Consider the following 21,026-nt stretch of genomic DNA (forward strand, 5'->3'; position numbering starts at 1 on the left):
GTATTATTGAAGTCTACTTTGACTCTGCCAACTAGCTGCCGAGTGTAGTTACAATTCCTTTCCAATCGACGGTAGCCAAAGCTAGTTGAATTCAGTACTCTGACAGGGGCACGGGATTAGTTTCATCTTCAAAGCAAGTTTATCTGGTTACGCTTGAACCTGTTGTTATAGTGGACAAGCTAACAAACACTATTTTTACAGGTGCAAGCATAGATTTACTAAATTAACTGGTTTTCTTAACTTTTATTCAATGCCTTTGCTTTTGGTTGTGCTCGCCTTATGGAAGAAACAACACGCGCAGGGATGAGACGATGTACACCTCGTCTAATTCTCCCTTGTGCCCATAGCTTGAACTGCCAATAAACTGCCAGCCTGTGTGCTCTGCAAACAAAATCATAAGAAAAGTTAGTCTGATACCGAAACTAAATCACAATGTATTTATAATGAGCATGACACATTATTGGTTAGAATGAGATTTCATGAGGCTTTCTGCGATTCGAACTGGGGATAAACATTGTTATAGGATACTGATTGTATATATTGAGCACCTAACCACTACTGATATTAACCTTAAACTATTTATATTCAAGCAACATTTCACCAATTATTTAACTGGCATATCGGCTGCTAACTGGTCGCGTAACCTCTTCTGCCAGGACACATCCAATAAATACATTGCCATCCAGACAGACTGACAGAAACCTCTGACTGGATGTAATACAGTCACCAGACAGACTGACAGGAACCTCTGACTGGATGTAATACATCACCATCTAGACAGACTGACAGGAACCTCTGACTGGATGTAATACAGTCACCAGACAGACAGACTGACGGGAACCTCTGACTGGATGTAATACAGTCACCAGACAGACTGACAGGAACCTCTGACTGGATGTAATACATCACCATCTAGACAGACTGACAGGAACCTCTGACTGTATGTAATACATCACCATCCAGACAGACTGACAGGAACCTCTGACTGGATTTAATACAGCCACAATCCGCTGGGATTTTGGGCTGTATCGCCACCACCTCTCTATAACACACACACTCCTACTCTAGCCATTATCTAGCAGACCCTCTAGCTGAGGTGTTTCAGGCAGCATGTCTGTGTTGTTACTGCTACGAGAACAAATTATTTGATCTGGGACAACGATCAGCTCAAACATGAATGGCTTCAGTAGGTTTATAGGCACCCTAACTAACATTTCATTCTTTGTATTAAACTACTTCTCAGACTCGGAGCTACTCTGTAAATTCAGCCATTTTTGGGAGTTACAAAATTTTCTCTCCTGCCAGTGACACAACAATGCCAATATGGCAATTTACAGTTACAGTAGGCTACCGTTCTAAATCCTAGTGTTTCCATTCCCCTTTAAACTGCACTTTTGATTAGATGTATTGGCTCTCTGGTAAGCAACACCACCTGCCACCAAGTCATTGCATCATCAGTCTTTCTAGAGCTGTCACGCCCTGGTCTTAGTATTTTGTGTTTATATATTTATTTGGTCAGGCCAGGATGTGACATGGGGTTATTTTGTGTTGTGTTGTGGTATTGGGGGTTTTAGTAGGTATTGGGATTGTGGCTGAGTAGGGGTGTCTAGCATAGTCTATGGCTGCCTGAGGTTCTCAATCAGAGTCAAATCAAATCAAATTGTATTTGTCACATACACATGGTTAGCAGATGTTAATGCGAGTGTAGCGAAATGCTTGTGCTTCTAGTTCCGACAATGCAGTAATAACGAACAAGTAATCTAACTAACAATTCCAAAAAAACTACTGTCTTATACACAGTGTAAGGGGATAAGGAATATGTACATAAGGATATATGAATGAGTGATGGTACAGAGCAGCATAGGCAAGATACAGTAGATGATATCGAGTACAGTATATACATATGAGATGAGTATGTAAACCAAGTGGCATAGTTAAAGTGGCTAGTGATACATGTATTACATAAGGATGCAGTCGATGATATAGAGTACAGTATCTACGTATGCATATGAGATGAATAGTGTAGGGTAAGTAACATTATATAAGGTAGCATTGTTTAAAGTGGCTAGTGATATATTTACATCATTTCCCATCAATTCCCATTATTAAAGTGGCTGGAGTAGAGTCAGTGTCATTGACAGTGTGTTGGCAGTAGCCACTCAATGTTAGTGGTGGCTGTTTAACAGTCTGATGGTCTTGAGATAGAAGCTGTTTTTCAGTCTCTCGGTCCCAGCTTTGATGCACCTGTACTGACCTCGCCTTCTGGATGACAGCGGGGTGAACAGGCAGTGGCTCGGGTGGTTGATGTCCTTGATGATCTTTATGGCCTTCCTGTAGCATAGTAGTCAGGTGATTCTCGTTGTCTCTGATTGGGAACCATATTTAGGTAGCCTGGGTTTCACTGTGTGTTTGTGGGTGATTGTTCCTGTCTTAGTGTTTTGTATTTTCACCAGATAGGCTGTTTTGGTTTTCATTATTTCATTTCGTTAAGTTTTGTAGTTTCTGTATGTATAGGTTTTCCTTCATTAAAATATATCATGAATCATCATCACGCTGCATTTTGGTCCGATCCTTGTTCTACCTCTTCGTCAGAGGAGGAGATAGAAGAGAGCCGTTACAAGAGCCAAGTATACTGAACAAAAATATAAATGCAACATGTAAAGTGTTGGTCCCATTTTTCATGAGCTGAAATAAAAGATTGCAGAAAATTTCCATATGTACAAAAATTGTATTTCTCTGAAATTGTGTGCACAAATGTGTTTACATCCCTGTTTAGTGAGCATTTCTCCTTTGCCAAGATAATCCATCCACCTGACAGGTGTGGCATATCAGGAAGCTGATTAAACAGCATGATCATTACACAGGTGCAACTTGTGCTGGGGACAATAAAGGGCCATTCTAATTGTGCAGTTTTCTCATACAACACAATGCCACAGATGTCTCAAGTTTTGAGTGAATGTGCAATTTATATGCGGACTGTAGACATGTCCAACAGAGCTGTTGTCAGATAATTGAAAGTTAATTTATCTACCATAAGCCGCCTCCAACGTCATTTTTAGCGAATTTGGCAGTACATCCAACCGGCCTCACAACCGCAGACCACGTGTCAACAAGCCAGCCCAGGACCTCCACATCCAGCTTCTTCACCTGCAGGATCGGATGAGGAGTGGCGTGCTCAGGAATATTTATGTCTGTTATAAAGCCCCTTTGTGGGGAAAAAATGAATTCTGATTGGCTGGACCTGGCTCTCCAGTGGGTGGACCTGACTCCCAAGTGGATGGGCCTGCGCCCCTGCCCAGTCATCTGAAATCCACAGATTAGGGCCTGATGAATTTATTTCAATTGACTGATTTCCTTATATGAATTGTAACTCAGTAAAATCTTTGAAACTGTTGTATGTTGTGTTTATGTTTTGTATTCAGTATAGCTACTGGAAGATCAGGCTCACTCAACTTACAGAAATGAAATGCTGTGCGGGGACGGACGTGGTACTGAAGAGGTTCCGCTGTGAGGATATGTTGTTTTATGAGGCCGGGGTACTGTAGAGACTCCACTATGGGGGCATGGTACGTTGCGGGGACAGGCTACTGTAGAGACTTCACTATGGGGGCATGGTACGTTGCGGGGACAGGCTACTGTAGAGACTCAACTATGGGGGCATGGTACGTTGCGGGGACAGGCTACTGTAGAAACTCCACTATGGGGACATGGTGCCTTGTGGGCACATGGTACCGTAAACCCTCCACTGTGGGGACATTGTGCCTTTTAGGGACATAGCATGCCTTGTGGAAATAATTGTGTTAGGGCCTCTTCTAGTCCTTACAGGAGAGAGCATGCTGGCTTATAGGGACCAGGCTTCCGTAGAGACCCCACTCAAAGGACTTGTCTTTCCAACTGTAGAATCGCTGCAATATAAGACTTGATGTTCTATATTCACAGCGATGATGTCATTGATTTGTTTGTTTGGATTTTGATTAGAGTTGTGAGTTCTCCAGACACACTACTGTGTATGAGGAAGATGTGTGGACAGACCAAGCTAGTTGTCAAGCCTGATGCATGTTAAACACCCACAGGGAAGCATTTAGTCTGCAACACACACACTCATACACACCCACACACTCTTCTCTGAATTGATTTAGCCTGACAAACACACCCCTCTGAACACATAAACAGGCTCTAGGGAGGGTTCCCTGGGGACTCATACAGTTCTGTTATATCCTCAACAGTCACTGCCCCCTTCTAACACACACACTGGGTGTATAGTCTGACTGTCATCCCCTTTTTAACTATTTATACAATATACTAACTAATAGAAGCAGCAGACAGTGAAATTAGCAAGCAAATGTTTTGGTCTCATAGGTTTGTATCTGATAATATATATGAGCTATTCATATTATACTAGTAGAAGCAGTGGATATAAGGAGCTTCTTGTGTTCCTGGCTTAAACATGTATTTACCTGAATAAATAACTAAAAAAAAGAAAACCCTTCCAATTGCATTTGACTCTTGGCCCTCTGTGTCTCTGTAACTGCTGACTTAGTGTTAAGGAGCTGTAAGTGGTTCCAAGGTGTGCAGCCAGTGCTGTTGGCAGAACGAGGACTGATAGAGACACAGAGAGTGAGATCTGTAGCTGCACATTCATAGGCTGAGAAGTAGGCTAGTTTTCTGACAGAGGTACAGAAGTATGCTGCGCATTCAGGCTGGAGAGGACTAAGAGAGAGTCAGATCTTTGGCAGAGATGAAGATAGAGGGATATCTGTTTCAAAAGTGTGGAGGAGACTGAAAGAGCATCTCTGATAGTGATTTAAAGAGATACATTATGTTAAGTAGAGATGATGTCTGGCAGCACATTGAGACTGGAGCCTCTGTTCGTGTTCTAGGTGCTCCGACCTGCTCTCCTCATCAGAAACTATTACCCAGCATGCCTCATTGCATTCCTTCCTCCCTCCACCCAGTACCTACTCTGCTGGAGGGGTGGTTTACCCTATAAAATAGTGGGAGGAAGGGGGGACAGGAGGAGGATAAAGGGAGGACTAATGTGATGTGTTGGATGGCCAGGAAGTATCTCGAGTCAAATGCCACATTTTTTCTTCTGGCTGGACTTTTGACGGGCAGCATGAAATGTAATGACCTGAACAAACCTCTTGGAAGTCGATTGTTTAACGTGGAGGGATGTATGTGTTGGCGACCGTGCTTGCGTGAAAGAGAGAGATGAAGAGAGATAAAGATGGAGGGAGAGGGAAGAGAGATGACGAGAGAGACCTTGTGTGGGTGGAGAGAATAAAGTTCTCCACTGATGTTTCTGTTCAAGAGGAGATCCCTGCTCTCTGTGTCTCTACAGAGTTTTACCTCTGACTGAAAGAGGCCTGTTTCACACTGACGATAGTGTTTTTGTTAGTGTGTGGGTGTTTTCAACCGAAGATGTTGAAAGATGTAAAAGGGGGGTTGAGTCTCCATTGTTCTGTCTGTACAGAGAATCCTACTGTAGCTACTGTAGCTGAATATCCCTGAGAAGAACAGCTCTACTGCATGCCTCTGTCCTCTGGCTCTCAATGGAATTGGACACACACACACACACAGACACACACACTGGAAGGAATAAGGAGAAGGCAGCAGCGAAATGGAAACAGCTTTGTCTTGATAAACCAGATCTTCTCTGTGCTCAGAATGGGTATATGAGTGTGCCAGCTAGGAGTGTTTTCTTCAGCACTGTTCCCATTTCCTCAGTGTCAGGGTACTAAGGGGCAGTCATGAATCAGCTCACACCTGCCACAGTACGGCCCATGACAGAGCTCTGCAGTGGGCCTCACTGCATCATTCAGAAAAGGACCACTTCCACTTCTCTCTGAGACCCACCAGAGAGCTCCTCTGTGAGCCTCTCAGCCAGCCCGGAGACCAGAACTGCCACTGAGACTGGCCTTGGTATTCAGCAGACACAGAGTCTGCTGTACCGCTCCCTCCTCTATTTCTACTCCTGCCATCACTTCACCTCTCCTCTGCGTCGCTGGTCTGGGGAAGTCATCACCCGGGCATGAATATAAGATATGAGGTCATCAATAACGGCCACAGAGAGGGATTAAGCAGACCTAGACTTCCGGTTACTGTCTTCTCCTCTGATTGGTCCAGCTACATGTCCGGCTGTGACCCCCTCACTTCCTCATCCTTCATCCTCATTTATACCTTCCTCACTCACACACAAAAAGCTGAAATTATTGAAAAGCATCCTTGTCTCTCTCACAAAGTGGGATTTAAACATAATTTACATAGAGGTTAAAAAGTGGTACTTTGCTATACTCTTTTCAGTTTTGTCACAGTCAGGCCTCACATTGTGGTCCAACACACACACACACACACACACACACACACACTAAAACCCTCTGCAGATACATAGCTAGTGTGTCTGTGCGTGCAGAGTGTATCCAGCTGCAGTCTAAATCAATAGTCCCCCACCTGTGAAGGAAGGCTGGTTCTTCGATCCATCTCGCTCTCTCTACAGACAGAACATTAAAGGTCAGCCAATCAGCAACAGAGAAGAGAGTCAGTAGAATCTCATATAGCCGTAGCTCCACTTTAAATATGCAGGATGTCTGAATGTTCTTTTATTCATGAGAGCATGGATTCAGTTATTTATAAACTGTTTGTGTTTCACCAGTGTTGACAGAACCTCCACAAAGTGCTCAAGGAGAAATGTATAATGTCACATGAAACATGAGAATGGAATAACACACATAGAAAAACACAAATTTCCACAGGTTCATCCCACATTGAGATTTTCATGTGTGTGTGCATCTCCTTCAGATTTCGACTCAGGCCTTGGCATGATGACGGGCATCGCTCCCATGAACCCCATGATGCCTGGCCTTGGTTACGTACCCCCACCCCCCCTTCCCCAAGATCTGCCCATCGTCAAGGAAATCATCCACTGCCAAAGCTGCACCCTCTTCCCCCCCAACCCACGTAAGTCTATTTCCCTCTTTTTAACTTTAGCCGCAACACGTTACAAATCTATGGAAGTGATTGGGACAACCAAGCAATGTTAATTTTATTATGGCCAAATCACCTTTAGATAATATCAAACCAAATAATTCACTTTACAAATTGCACAGTTGCCCCTGTCACTCCCATGGGTTTTTAGCCAGTGGCGGCTAAAATTAGCTGAAGTTTGTAGTGGCTGTTTAAAGAAAACCGAACCATGCATTCCAGTTTCTCCTGGCCCATAGACTACTTTCAGGGTGAGAAACCATCTTCATTGTAAAGGGTTTAAACACTATTTCCCATGCTTGTTCAATGAACCATAAACAGTTAATGAACATGCACCTGTGGAACGGCTGTTAAGACAGCTTACAGATGGTTGGCAATTAAGGTCACAGTTATGAAAACTAAGGACACTAAAGAGGCCTTTCTACTGACTCTAAAAAACACCAAAATAAAAGTGCCCATGGTCCCTGCTCATCTGCGTGAATGTGCTTTATGCATGCTGCAAGGAGGCATAAGGACTACAGATGTGGCCAGGGCAATAAATTGCAATGTCCGTACTGTGAGATGCCTAAGACAGCGCTACAGGGAGACAGGACGGACAGCTGATCGTTCTCGCAGTGGCAGAGCACGTGTAACAACACCTGCACAGGATCGGTACATCCAAACGTCACACATGCGTGACAGGTACAGTATGGCAACAACAACTGCCCGAGTTACACCAGGAACGCACAATCCCTCCATCAGTGCTCAGACTGTCCACAATAGGCTGAGAGAGGCTGGACTGAGGGCTTGTAGGCCTGTTGTAAGGCAGGTCCTCACCAGACATCACCGGCAACAACGTCGCCAATGGGCAGAAACCCACTGTCGCTGGACCAGACAGGATTGGCAAAAAGTGCTCTTCACTGACAAGTCGAGTTCCGATTATCATCGAAGGAATGAGCGTTACATCGAGGCCTGTAATCTGAAGCGGGATCAATTTGGAGTTGGAGGGTCCGTCATGGTCTGGGGCGGTGTGTCACAGCATCATCGGACTGAGCTTGTTGTCATTGCAGGCAATCTCAATGCTGTGCGTTATTGGGAAGACATCCTCCTCCCTCATGTGGTACCCTTCCTGCAGGCTCATCCTGACATGACCCTCCAGCATGACAATGCCACCAGCCATACTGCTCGTTCTGTGCGTGATTTCATGCAAGACAGGAATGTCAGTGTTCTGCATTGGCCAGTGAAGAGCCCGGATCTCAATCCCATTGAGCACGTCTGGGACCTATTGGATCGGAGGGCGAGGGCTAGAGCCTTTCCCTCCAGAAATGTCCGGGAACTTGCAGGTGCCTTGGTGGAAGACTGGGGTAACATCTCAAAGCAAGAACTGGCAAATCTGGTGCAGTCCACGAGGAGGAGATGCACTGCCGTACTTAATGCAGCTGGTGGCCACACCAGATACTGACTGTTACTTTTGATTTTTACCCCCCTTTGTTCAGGAACACATTATTCAATTTCTGTTAGTCACAGTGTCTGTGGAATTGTTCAGTTTATGTCTCAACTGTTGAATCTTGTTATGTTCATACAAATATTTACACATGTTAAGTTTGCTGAAAATAAACACAGTTGACAGTGAGAGGATGTTTCTTTTTTTGCTGACTTTTTGTCCCTTTTCTTACCATGTACCTTCTCTATTACCTGAGTGCTGACTATGACTGAGACCACCACAGGGTTCATCTCTCTCCTCACAGTTAATTTATGCAACCATAAGCATGATCTTATCCCCTCATGCATTGTAAATGCCCACTAGACTCCAGCGGTCTGGTCTAAAATGCAGAAAAATTAAATGATTTCAATGTTTCCCAGTTACCTGAACTGACCCATGTAAGCTCTGGAGGGCCGTATCGACTCCACATTTCAATCTGACAGCTTTTAAACTCTCCAGCCAAGAAGAATGTTTCATGGGTACACGCACACCTTGTAGAGACAGACTAGGGCTGTCTCCGAATAAAACAAATCTTGGTCGACCGAAAGTCGTATATACCTGTATATAGACACACCATGTGTTTTATAAAATCAACAATATGCATTGAGCTTGTCTGATGCTTTACGCTTACTGTTTGATGAAATAAGACACAAATAACTCAAGAGGGAGCCAGAGATCTAGAGGAAGAAAAAAACCTTAGCCTGACCCCACCATCTTTGCCATTACTCTCCTGAAGTTGCCGGTAATAGGCTACAGGAGGAGTTGGCAACCTTTCTCATGTGGAATGAATATTTGACCATTTATACCGATCTGTGTGCCAGTTACAGTTTTCATATGCACATTTTCGTGGAGCAGTTTAATTTTATATACAGTTGAAGTCGGAAGTTTACATACACTCCACAAATGTCTTGTTAACAAACTATAGTTTTGGCAAGTCAGTTAGGACATCTACTCTGTGCATGACACAAGTCATTTTTCCAACAATTGTTTTCAGACAGATTATTTCACTTATCATTCACTGTATCACAATTCCAGTGGGTCTGAAGTTACACTAAGTTACACATACACTAAGTTGACTGTGCCTTTAATAAACAGCTTGGAAAATTCCATAAAATTTCATTTGAGTCAATTGGAGGTTTATCTGTGGATCTATTTCAAGGCCGACCTTCAAACTCAGTGCCTCTTTGCTTGACATCATGGGAAAATCAAAAGGAAATCAGCCAAAACCTCATGAAAAAATGGTAGACCTCCACAAGTCTGGTTCATCCTTGGGAGCAATTTCCAAATGTCTGAAGGTGCCACGTTCATCTGTACAAACAATAGTACGCAAGTATAAACACCATGGGACCACACAGCCGCTCAGGAAGGAGACACATTCTGTTTCCTAGAGATTAATGTACTTTGGTGCGAAAAGTGCAAATCAACCCCAGAACAACAGCAACAGACCTTGTTAAGATGCTGGAGGAAACAGGTACAAAATAATCTATATCCACAGTAAAACAAGTCCTATATCGACATAACCTGAAAGGCCGCTCAGCAAGGAAGAAGACACTGCTCCAAAACCGCCATAAAAAAGCCAGACTATGGTTTGCAACTGCACATGGGGACAAAGATTGTACTTTTTGAAGAAATGTCCTCTAGTCTGATGAAACAAAAATAGAACTGTTTGGCCATAATGACCATTGTTATGTTTGGAGGAAAAAGGGGGAAGCTTTGCAGGCTGAAGAACAGCATCATGTTGTGGGGGTGCTTTGCTACAGGAGGGACTGGTACTTCACAAAATAGATGGCTTTATGAGGGGGGGAAATTATGTCAATGTAATTGAAGCAACATCTCAAGACATCAGTCAGGAAGTTAAAGTTTGGTCACAAATGGGTCTTCCAAATGGACAATGACCCCAAGCTGACTTCCAAAGTTGTGGCAAAATGGTAAACGAAATCGGAGTGGCCATTACAAAGCCCTAACCTCAATCCTGTAGAAAATTTGTGGGCAGAACTGAAAAAGTGTGTGTGAGCAGGGAGGCCTACAAACCTGACTCAGTTACACCAGCTCTGTCAGGAGGAATGGGCCAGAATTCACCCAACTTATTGTGGGAAGCTTGTGGAAGGCTACCCGACATGTTTGACCCAAGTGAAACAATTTAAAGGTAATACACTCAATTTTATTTGGTAGCATGTAAACTTCTGACCCACTAGGAATGTGATGAAAGAAATTAAAGCTGAAATAAATAATTCTCTCTATTATTATTCTGACATTTCACATTCTTGAAATTAAGTGGTGATCCTAACTGACCTAAAACAGGGAATTTTTACTGGGATTAAATTTCAGGAATTGTGAAAATCTGAGTTTAAATGTATTTGTGTAAGGTGTATGTAAACTTCTGACTACAACTGTATAGGTAGGGGTATAGTGACTAGCAGCAGTGTGTGTGCGGTGTCAGTATGCATTTGTGTGTTGGCATATTTAGTGTGTGTTTTGGGATGTACGTATGTGTGGGTAGAATCCCCAAAAAGGATCAATGCAGGTAGCAATTTGATTTGCTATTTAGTAGTCTTGTTTTGAAGTCTTATGACTTTGGTGTAGAAGCTGTTCAGGGTCCTGTTGGTTCCAAACTTGGTGTGTTGGTATCGCTTACCGTGCGGTAGCAGAGAGAACAGTCTGTGGCTGGAGTCTTTGACAAATTTGTTGGCCTTTCTCTGACCGCCTGGTATAAAGGTCCAGAATGGCAGGAAGCTCGGCCCCAGTGATGTACTGGGCAGTACGCACTACCTTGCAGTCGGATGCCAAGCATTTACCATACCAAGCGGTGATGCAGCCTGTCAAGATGCTCTCGATGGTGCAGCTGTATTACTTTTTGAGGATCTGAGGGCCCGTGCCACATATTTTCAGAGGCATTGTTATGCCCTCATCCCAACTGTGTTGGTGTGTTTGGACCATGATAATGATGTGGCCATCGAGGAACTTGAAGCTCTCGACCCGCTCCACTATAGCCCCATCGATGTAAATGGGGGGTGTGCTCGGCTCTCCGTTCCTTGTAGTCCACGATCAGCTCCTTTGTCTTACTGATGTTGAGTAAGAGGTTGTTGTCCTTGCACCACACCTGTTTCATTGCTGCCGGTGATCATGCCTACCACCATCGTGTGGTAGGTGTTGGAGTCATGTGCGGCCACACAGTCGTGGGTGAACAGGGAGTACAGGAGGGGATTAAGCATGCACCCCTTAGGGGCCCCCATGTTGAGGGTCAGTGTTGCAGATGTGTTGTTGCCTACTCTCACTGCCTGGGGGCGGTCCGTCAGGAAGTCCAGGATCCAGTTGCAGAGGGAGAGGTTAAGTCCCAGGAACCTTAGCTTAATGATAAGCTTCGGGGTAATATGGTGTTGAACTCTAAGCTGTAGTCAATGAATAGCATTCTCACGTAGGTGTCCCTTTTTTCCATGTGGGAAAGGGCAGTGTGGAGTGCAATAGAGATTGCATCATCTGTGGATCTGTTGGGGTGGTCCAGGGTGTCTGGGATGATGGTGTTGATGTGAGCAATGACCAGCCTTTCAAAGCATTTCATGGCTACAGATGTGAGTGCTACGTGGCGATAATCATTTAGACAGGTTACCTTGGTGGTCTGCTTGAAACATGTAGTTATTACAGACTGGGTCAGGGAGAGGTTGAAAATGTCAGTGAAGACACTTGCCATCTGGTCAGCGCATGCCCTGAGTATGCATCCTGGGAATATGTCTGGCACTGCAGCCTTGTGAATGTTAACTTGTTTAAAGGTCTTACTCATATCTGCTATGAAGAGCGTGATCATACAGCCGCCAGCTGGGCGACTTGCTTGCCTCGAAGTGAGCATTGAAGGTATTTAGCTCGTCTGGCAGTGTGTGACTTGGTTTCCCTTTGTAATCTGTGATAGTTTGCAAGCCCTGCCACATTTGACAAGCGTCAGAGCCGGGGTAGTAGCGTTTGATCTTATTGATGCTGTATTGATGCTTTGCCTGTTTGATGGTTCGTTGGGGGGCGTAGCGGGATTTCTTTTAAGCGTCAGCTGTCAAAGCAGCTTACCGATCGCTGCAGCTGTACACAGCCCATCTGTAAATAGCCCATCCAACCAACTACCTACCTCATCCCCATATTTGTTTTAGTTTTTCTACTCTTTTGCACACCAGTATTTCTACTTGCACATCCTCATCTGGACATATATCACTCCAGTGTAAATTGCTAAATTGTAATTTCTTCAACACTATTGGCCTATTTATTGCCGTACCTCCTTCCTTCATTTGCACACAATGTATAGAGATTTTTCTATTGTGTTATTGACTGTACGTTTGTTTATCCCATGTCTCGGTGTTGTTTTTGTCGCACTGCTTTGCTTTATCTTGGCCAGGTCGCAGTTGTAAATGAGACCTTGTTCTCAACTGTCCTACCTGGTTAAATAAAGATGAAATAAAAGAAATATTTCAAAAAACTCAGGTCCAATTAATACTTTATTATCATTCTTTGTTTCCAGGTTTACAGTTAGTTCTCTGTTTTGATGACTCTCTCTCTTCTCATCTACAGACCTTCCCTCTCCGGCCATGAGGGAGCGCCCTCCAGGTTGTAAAACAGTGTTTGTGGGCGGTCTGCCAGAGAATGCCACCGAGGCACTCATCGTGGAGGTGTTTGGCCAGTGTGGTGACATCATCGCCATCCGCAAGAGCAAGAAGAACTTCTGCCACATCCGATTCACTGAAGAGTTCAATGTAGACAGAGCCCTCTTCTTGTCTGGTACGCTTCCTATGTTTCCTATTAAACATCATGAAATGAATGCAACCTGTTTCCAGTCAGAGACCTTAACTATGCTGGTCAATGAGAAAACGACTAGGTGTGTTGTGGAATAAATGTTCCCTCTCTTGACTCAGACCATCACTATGCAGGTCAATGAGAAGACAACTAGAGGTGTAGTGGAATAAATGTCTTCGATACCCTTACTATTGAGGTGACAATAGCAGATGTGTAGTTAAATAAATAGAGTTCTGAATGGAGGAAATTAATCACCAGTACCAGTCCCATTAGTCATGTGACACCAGAGGGTGTTTTGTTATCTTATCTCCTTTTTCCAGCTACTAGATTCCAGCCACATCTTAAATCTCTCTCTTTTCTAAAGCTACTAGAATCAAGCCACATCTTAAATCTCTCTCTTTTCTAAAGCTACTAGACTCCAGCCACATCTTAAATCTCTCTCTTTTCTAAAGCTACTAGACTCCAGCCACATCTTAAATCGCTCTCTTTTCTAAAGCTACGAGACTCCAGCCACATCTTAAATCTCTCTCTTTTCTAAAGCTACTAGACTCCAGCCATATCTTAAATCTCTCTCTTTTCTGAAGCTACTAGACTCCAGCCACGTATTAAATCTCTCTCTGTATGCAAACTGAGGGACATATATCACAGCCCCACAAAACACAGAGAGGCAGAAGTAAACTGGAAGCCCACGCTAATTTCTCCCTTTTGGCAGAGACTGGAGAGAGAGAAACAGAGAGTGAGAGCAACAGAATGAGCGAGCGGGAGAGACACCAGAAAGAGAGAAAGAGAAACAGATAGGAGTGGCAGAGAGAGAGAGGAAAGAAGAATGAGAGGAGGAAAGGAGGGAAAAGGAAAGAGGAGCAATTAGCAATTTCTACCATGTCACTAGAGGAGCAATTAGTCTCTCTTAAGGTCTCCTCTATAAATTAGTATAGAGAGAGCAGAGTCGTTTCCTACTCCAACCCAGAAAAGCTACTTTAGCTGGGATGCAGCTGTGACAGAGGATGAAACAGATTAAAAATAGGGAGAGAGCCTCAGAGGGATGGAGAGACAGGTGGATGGACAGATCGTTTTAACCCAAATAGAGGATGTCAGGCATCAAGATAGAGATGCAGGTGGCTGACAGAAAGTGGTGTGTGTATTTCCCGCATTCTACTGCCCTGCACCTGTTCGATTAACAGAGTGAAATGTCACCGTGATGTTACCACCTGGTTCTAACTCTCTCCCCTCCTCCCTCCCCCTTTGCTCTCGCTCCCCCCTCTTCCCCAGGCTACCGTATGCGTCTGGGCTCCAGTACAGACAAAAAGGACACAGGGCGGCTCCATGTGGATTTTGCCCAAGCCAGAGATGACCTGTATGAGTGGGAGTGTCGTCAGCGCATGTTTGCCAGAGAGGAGAGGCACCGCAGGAGGATGGAGGAGGACCGTTTCAGACCCCCCTCTCCTCCACTCATCGTCCATTACTCAGACCACGAGTGTAATCAGCTGGGAGACAAGATTAAAGGTGGGGCTCCACGACTTATTGAAGAGTATCCCTTTAATGTGTTTGATTGATGTGTGCATGCATGCGTTTGTGCGTATGTATTTATAGACTTAAAGATGGCGAAAGGAAAGCATAGGCTTCCCCGCTACTGTAATCTTCTGTAGTACAAAAATATCCCCTCCCACAACTTGTACTACTTAAAGATGTCCGAATGTGAGGATTCCAGTGGAAAGTAAGTCAACATCATATTTTGTGAATAACAGGTAGTGATGAGGTTAGCAAAACCGTTAGCCTCGCTGCTGTCTTAGCCCAAACACCTTGACATGTTCTCCATTGACTGTTTCACTGAGAGTGCAGTAACATTTTAACTGCGGATGTTATGAATGTGGCTTCTCTACATTCAGTTGAGCTGCTAGATGTGAACATTTGTGACAGCCAGGCAGCAGCCGGATGTTTTAGTATATACTAGAGGTCGACCGATAATGATTTTTCAGCGCCAGTACCGATTATTGGAGGACCAAAAAAGCCGATACCGATTAATCGGACGATTATTTATTTTTTAAATTTGTAATAATGACAATTACAACAATATGAATGAACACTTATTTTAACTTAATATAATACATCAATAAAATCAATTTAGCCTCAAATAAATAATGAAACATGTTCAATTTGGTTTAAATAATGCAAAAACAAAGTGTTGGAGAAGAAAGTAAAAGTGCAATGTGTGCTATGTAAGTAAGCTAACGTTTACGCTCCTTGCTCAGAACATGAGAACAAATGAAAGCTGGTGATTCTTTTTAACAGGAGTCTTCAATATTCCCAGGTAAGTAGTTTTAGGTTGTAGTTATTATAGGAATTATAGGACCCTGTATTCCATTTGTATTTCATTAACCTTTGACTATTGGATGTTCTTATAGGCACTTTAGTATTGCCAGTGTAACAGTATAGCTTCCGTCCCTCTCCTCGCTCCTCCCTGGGCTCGAACCAGCAACACAACGACAACAGCCACAATCGAAGCAGCGTTACCCCATGCAGAGCAAGGGGAACAACTACTAGAAGGCTCAGAGCGAGTGACGTTTGAAACCCTATTAGTGCGCGCTAACTAGCTAGCCATTTCACTTCGGTTACACCAGCCTCATCTCGGGAGTTGATAGGCTTGAAGTCATAAACAGCGCAATGCTTGACCCACAACGAACAGCTGCTGGCAAAACGCACGAAAGTGCTGTTTGAATGAATGTTTACGCGCCTGCTTCTGCCTACCACCGCTCAGTCAGATACTTAGATACTTGTATGCTTGTAATGCTCAGTCAGATTATATGCAACGCAGGACACGCTAGATAATATCTAGTAATATCACTAGTTAACTAGTGATTATGATTGATTGTTTTTTATAAGATAAGTTTAATTCTAGCTAGCAACTTACCTTGGCTTAACTGAAAGGTTGCAAGATTGGATCCCCTGAGCTGACAAGGTGAAAATCTGTCATTCTGCCCCTGAACAAGGCAGTTAACCCACCGTTCCTAGGCTGTCACTGAAAATAATAATGTGTTCTTAACTGACTTGCCCAAAAATACCGATTTCCGATTGTTATGAAAGCTTGAAATCGGCCCTAATTAATCGTCCATTTCGATTAATCGGTCGATCTCTAGTATCTACACATCTCTTCAACACTTCCCGCTGCTCTTACTGTATTTGTGCATTGACTCTTAGGGACCTCGTCAAGTGTGTTATTTTGATAAGCCTCTTAGCTCCCTAGATGTGTAGATGCATTGTATGACATTGAAGGTGATAATTATGTTCATCAGATGCCACAGCCTCATTCAGTCCAACTATGAATAATCTATGGGCCCTGGTCATTGTCAGTGATTGACTAGTATTGATACCTACTGAGAATGTGTATTAATAATGGAACTGTAGTTACCAGGAAGGACTAGTGACTGTCGAGGGCCTGGAAATCTAAAACATTCTATAATATAGAGTAACACCTCAGCGAGTTCTAGTTATGACACATTCATTTCTGACACCTTGATTCAATATCGAAAGCAGTGATGGATGTATGTGTGTGTGGGGAGGAGGTTTGTGTGTGCGGGGGAGGCTTCTGTGAGCTTCATCTTAAATCAACTGAAAAGGCTTCCAGCTGTTCAATCTGTGTTAGTATGTGTGTGTTAGAGAGCGGGTGAGTGATTTGTATTTTCTCTCATACCCTCTCTTCCCCTCCTTGTGTCGAGTTAGAGGATTTATTAGGAAACCAATAAGCACTAACCAAATGTAATGTAATGAGCAACCAGTGTCATTAGTGGTGCCTGGAGAAATGGCTATATGCAGAAACAGAAGAGTGATCAAATTAAGATCTTACATCTGTCCACCCTAGATGACATGAAATGATCAATCCCATATTGGTCTTTCACAGTCAGGCCACCCCGAGATGCACTGTGCAAGTAGGCCTACTAGACTGTCAACTGAGTACGACATTCAAAGGTTTCAGATGTTCAACAAATCAAATTACTTTTTGCTCTCACTTTATTAATAGAAAAACAACAATTGGATGTTCTAAGCCCACAACCATGCTTAAACCACATCAGGAGACCACTTGAGGCCTGGGAAAATTATCATTTTCTCAATTCATCTGAGCAGGCACCTAACACTGTTGCTTGGTTAGCAGTGTTTCTGTAGCGTTTGCAAAAACAAATGCCCACTGGATTGACGCAAATAATCATGATATCATTCTGCCAGGTAGGTATCGGTTCATTTTTAGCTAGTTAACATTTCATTTTGGGGAAAGCCTTTCCATTGACCAGAAGACGGTTAGGCCTGTCATTAGCGTCACTATATTTTTCTTGTTACTTAATTGTTTGAAACCTGGACTTTTTACTTCATATTATGAGGAATGTCTGACCTTGCTTCAAAGTAGCCTGTAGCCAAAATCCCACCATAGAAACGCGGAGGCAATTATTTTATAAACTTTCTCATGTGCGCTTTCCTGTTCTATTGGTTTTCAAACTTTCATTGTCTAGCAGCCAAAGGCATTATCCTAGTCATATTAAAAACCCATGATTTCCATTGTAGGCCTACCGCTGTGTGCGCATTGCAGCGCTTAAAATGTGAAGAAATAATAGTTTATCAACATTTTAAGCGAAACATTATGTTCTGTTCCATCAGCCTTATTAAATGATACGGCATATACCTCCAGTACGCTACTTTGATACGCATCATGGGGATTCAAATGTGAGTATATGCAATTCCCACTGAAAACAAAGTGAGTATACGGTGTATTCCGGCGTATACCCTCCATTACACCACTGAGTGTCATTAACAATGAAAATCAATAACACTCTTGTCTCTTGACATCACCCTTATCAGTCTACGACCCAAAAATAAATAATGCAAAACAGCCACTGTTGTTCATACAAAGGAATTTGAAACATTATATTTATTCCATTCATTCACTGCCCTCTAGTTCACATTCAGAGCAGTACTGGAGAAAAGCCAGGAGCTGTGGTGCCATTTAGAATGAATTTGAGGGATTTCATTAAAGATATCACTATTCTTTCTCCTACTCTTTCTCCTCTCCTGTCTCCCCTCCTTCCCTATTCTCCCCCCTGTTCCTCTCCTCTCCTGCTATCAGCTTTGGGATGAATTAATATACTTTTTTTCTCTAATGAACTGTGACACATCAAGGTCTCCACGGAAATGGTTTGGTCTGCAAACACTGTGACTTCCTGCTTCTCTGCTCTCTCTGTGGCGCCTCTCTTCTCAGTTCACTTTCAGGCCTTGACACATAGGACAGAATAACTTTCAAACCATCCTACTGAATCATTTGTTATTTAATGCAGAAATTCATGTTCTAATTCTGAATTCTATCTTTCAAACCACAAATGGATTCTTACCCCTAACCCTAACATTACATATTTTTTTGACCCCTAACAAATCTAGCTACTGACCCTAACCTCAAGTTTGACTTTAATAACCCTATCCTCTCCTCAGATGAGGCAGCATTTGCAGAGGCGGTGCGCGTGCTGCTGACGTGGGTGGAACGCGGAGAGGTGAACCGTCGTAACGCCAACAACTTCTATTCCATGATCCAGTCGTCCAACAGCCACATCCGCCAGCTGATGTGTCAAAAGGCCACCCACGAGAAGGAGATGGAGGAAGCCAAGGACAAGTTCAAGAGCGCTCTATCTGGCATTCTGGCACAATGTGAGTACACACTAGACTGACATTACACACCCACATACAGAGGGAAAGAGAACCATGTCTCACGTCAGGGTCAACATCAAACCACTCCTTGCGTTCTCTTGAGGCAACGTCAACATTGTCCCTGTAAAAGTTCCCCATACTCAAGTGATTTTCATGTCACAAGGTCACTTGTCCTATTATTACAGGTTAGTGCTCCATACATGACAAATACTCGGGACATTAAACAGAATTGGTATTTTCTGAAAACACACACACAGCAGGGCACAAACAGAGCACTTCTGAAGAACCCCTTTATGGGAATACTCTTTGAAGGAGCAGTTTGGCTGCTAAAGGCCAGTGATGGCAGCAATAACACTGAACAGTTTATTTAGGGAGCTGTTAGCTATCTCTCTTAGCACATCATCATTAAACCCAGAGTGGCCATCTCTCTAGCTCCATCTCCCAATCTCTCTCTCCATCTTTATTGTCTTTCTCCCAGCTTCCCTCTCCCTCACTCTCTCTTTCTCTCTCTGTCTCTCCATCTCTCCATCTCCTAGTGATTGACACCTCAAACACCTCTGTCTGAGGAGAGCAGCTGTATGGCAGATTCACTAATGAGGCTTTAGGTGCTAATCTCACTGTCGACTCCTGTGGAGCTGACCCTGGGTCAGTCAGAACCATTAGACTACCCACGTCAGCCAGAGACATTCAGATCGTTCCTGGGTCAGTCAGACATTCAGGTAGTACCAGTACCTGCGTCAGCCAGAGACATTCAGATAATACCAGTATCTGGGTCAGCCAGAGACACTGAGATAGTACCAGTACCCGGGTCAGCCAGAGACATTCAGATAATACCAGTATCTGGGTCAGCCAGAGACACTGAGATAGTACCAGTACCCGGGTCAGCCAGAGACATTCAGGTAGTACCAGTGCCTGAGTCAGCCAGAGACATTCAGGTAGTACCAGTGCCTGGGTCAGCCAGAGACATTCAGGTAGTACCAGTACCTGGGTCAGCCAGAGACATTCAGGTAGTACCAGTACCTGGGTCAGCCAGAGACATTGAAGATAGTACCAGTACCTAGGTCAGCCAGAGACATTCAGGTAGTACCAGTACCTGGGTCAGCCAGAGACATTCAGGTAGTACCAGTGCCTGAGTCAGCCAGAGACATTCAGGTAGTACCAGTACCTAGGTCAGCCAGAGACATTCAGGTAGTACCAGTGCCTGAGTCAGCCAGAGACATTCAGCTAGTACCAGTACCTGGGTCAGCCAGAGACATTCAGGTAGTACCAGTGCCTGAGTCAGCCAGAGACATTCAGGTAGTACCAGTACCTGCGTCAGCCAGAGACATTCAGGTAGTACCAGTACCTGGGTCAGCCAGAGACATTCAGGTAGTTCCAGTACCTGGGTCAGCCAGAGACATTCAGATAGCACCAGTACCTGGATCAGCAAGAGTAAATTCATATAGTATCATCCAGAGGTGGGACCAAGTCACTCAAGTCAAGTCCGTCAAGTATCAAGTCAAGTCTCAAGTCTTTAACTTTGAGTTTTTTTGAGTCCTAAACAAGTCATAATGTGCTCTTTTTTTCACCTTTATTTAACTAGGTAGGCCAGTTGAGAACAAGTTCTCATTTACAACTGTGACCTGGCCAAGATAAAGCAAAGCAGTTCGACACATACAACAACACAGAGTTACACATGGAATAAACAAACATATAGTCAATAATACAGTGTGTGCAAATGTGATCGACTATCGAGGGTCGCTATGGGGCACAATCGGGCGATGTAGGCTTGTACACAATTGCCCAACCTAGTTTTAGGAATGTCAGGCAGGATTTAGGTTACCAACTGCCTAGCTAGTTGTAGCTCAGTCTTGGGTGCAATGATCATGTTCCCGCGCTGACTGACTGTGTGGAGGCTCATTGATTTAACTTTACACTAGCCTACATGATACACTAGTAAAGTAATAAAATATATAGCTGTCGGCTATATTAGCCACGACTTAACGTTCTTTGTGCAGCTTCAAATGTGGAACAAAGTTGGAAATTGTTGCGCCTCTGTCTGCAATTTTCTTCCCGCATGTTTTGCAAGTTCCAATCCATTTTTTTGGTTGATACAGCGTTGTCTTTATATCATCTTTCCAAGGGCTCAATC

General features: G+C 43.7%; 1 protein-coding gene across 3 annotated transcripts in view; it reads left to right on the forward strand.

Annotated features, from left to right (window-relative positions):
• Positions 1-21,026, forward strand: part of LOC112256393 (ecto-NOX disulfide-thiol exchanger 2) — a 217,392-nt gene that overhangs the window by 147,502 nt on the left and 48,864 nt on the right. For all 3 annotated transcript variants that reach the window (XM_042325583.1, XM_042325582.1, XM_024429624.2), the window contains exons 4-7: positions 6,799-6,957; positions 12,992-13,198; positions 14,483-14,716; positions 18,683-18,895. In XM_042325583.1, the coding sequence (XP_042181517.1) occupies positions 6,799-6,957; positions 12,992-13,198; positions 14,483-14,716; positions 18,683-18,895 (813 nt within the window). The remainder of the gene's footprint in view (positions 1-6,798; positions 6,958-12,991; positions 13,199-14,482; positions 14,717-18,682; positions 18,896-21,026) is intronic.

This window comes from Oncorhynchus tshawytscha, linkage group LG08, assembly GCF_018296145.1.
Source record: "Oncorhynchus tshawytscha isolate Ot180627B linkage group LG08, Otsh_v2.0, whole genome shotgun sequence".
Taxonomy (NCBI): domain Eukaryota; kingdom Metazoa; phylum Chordata; class Actinopteri; order Salmoniformes; family Salmonidae; genus Oncorhynchus; species Oncorhynchus tshawytscha.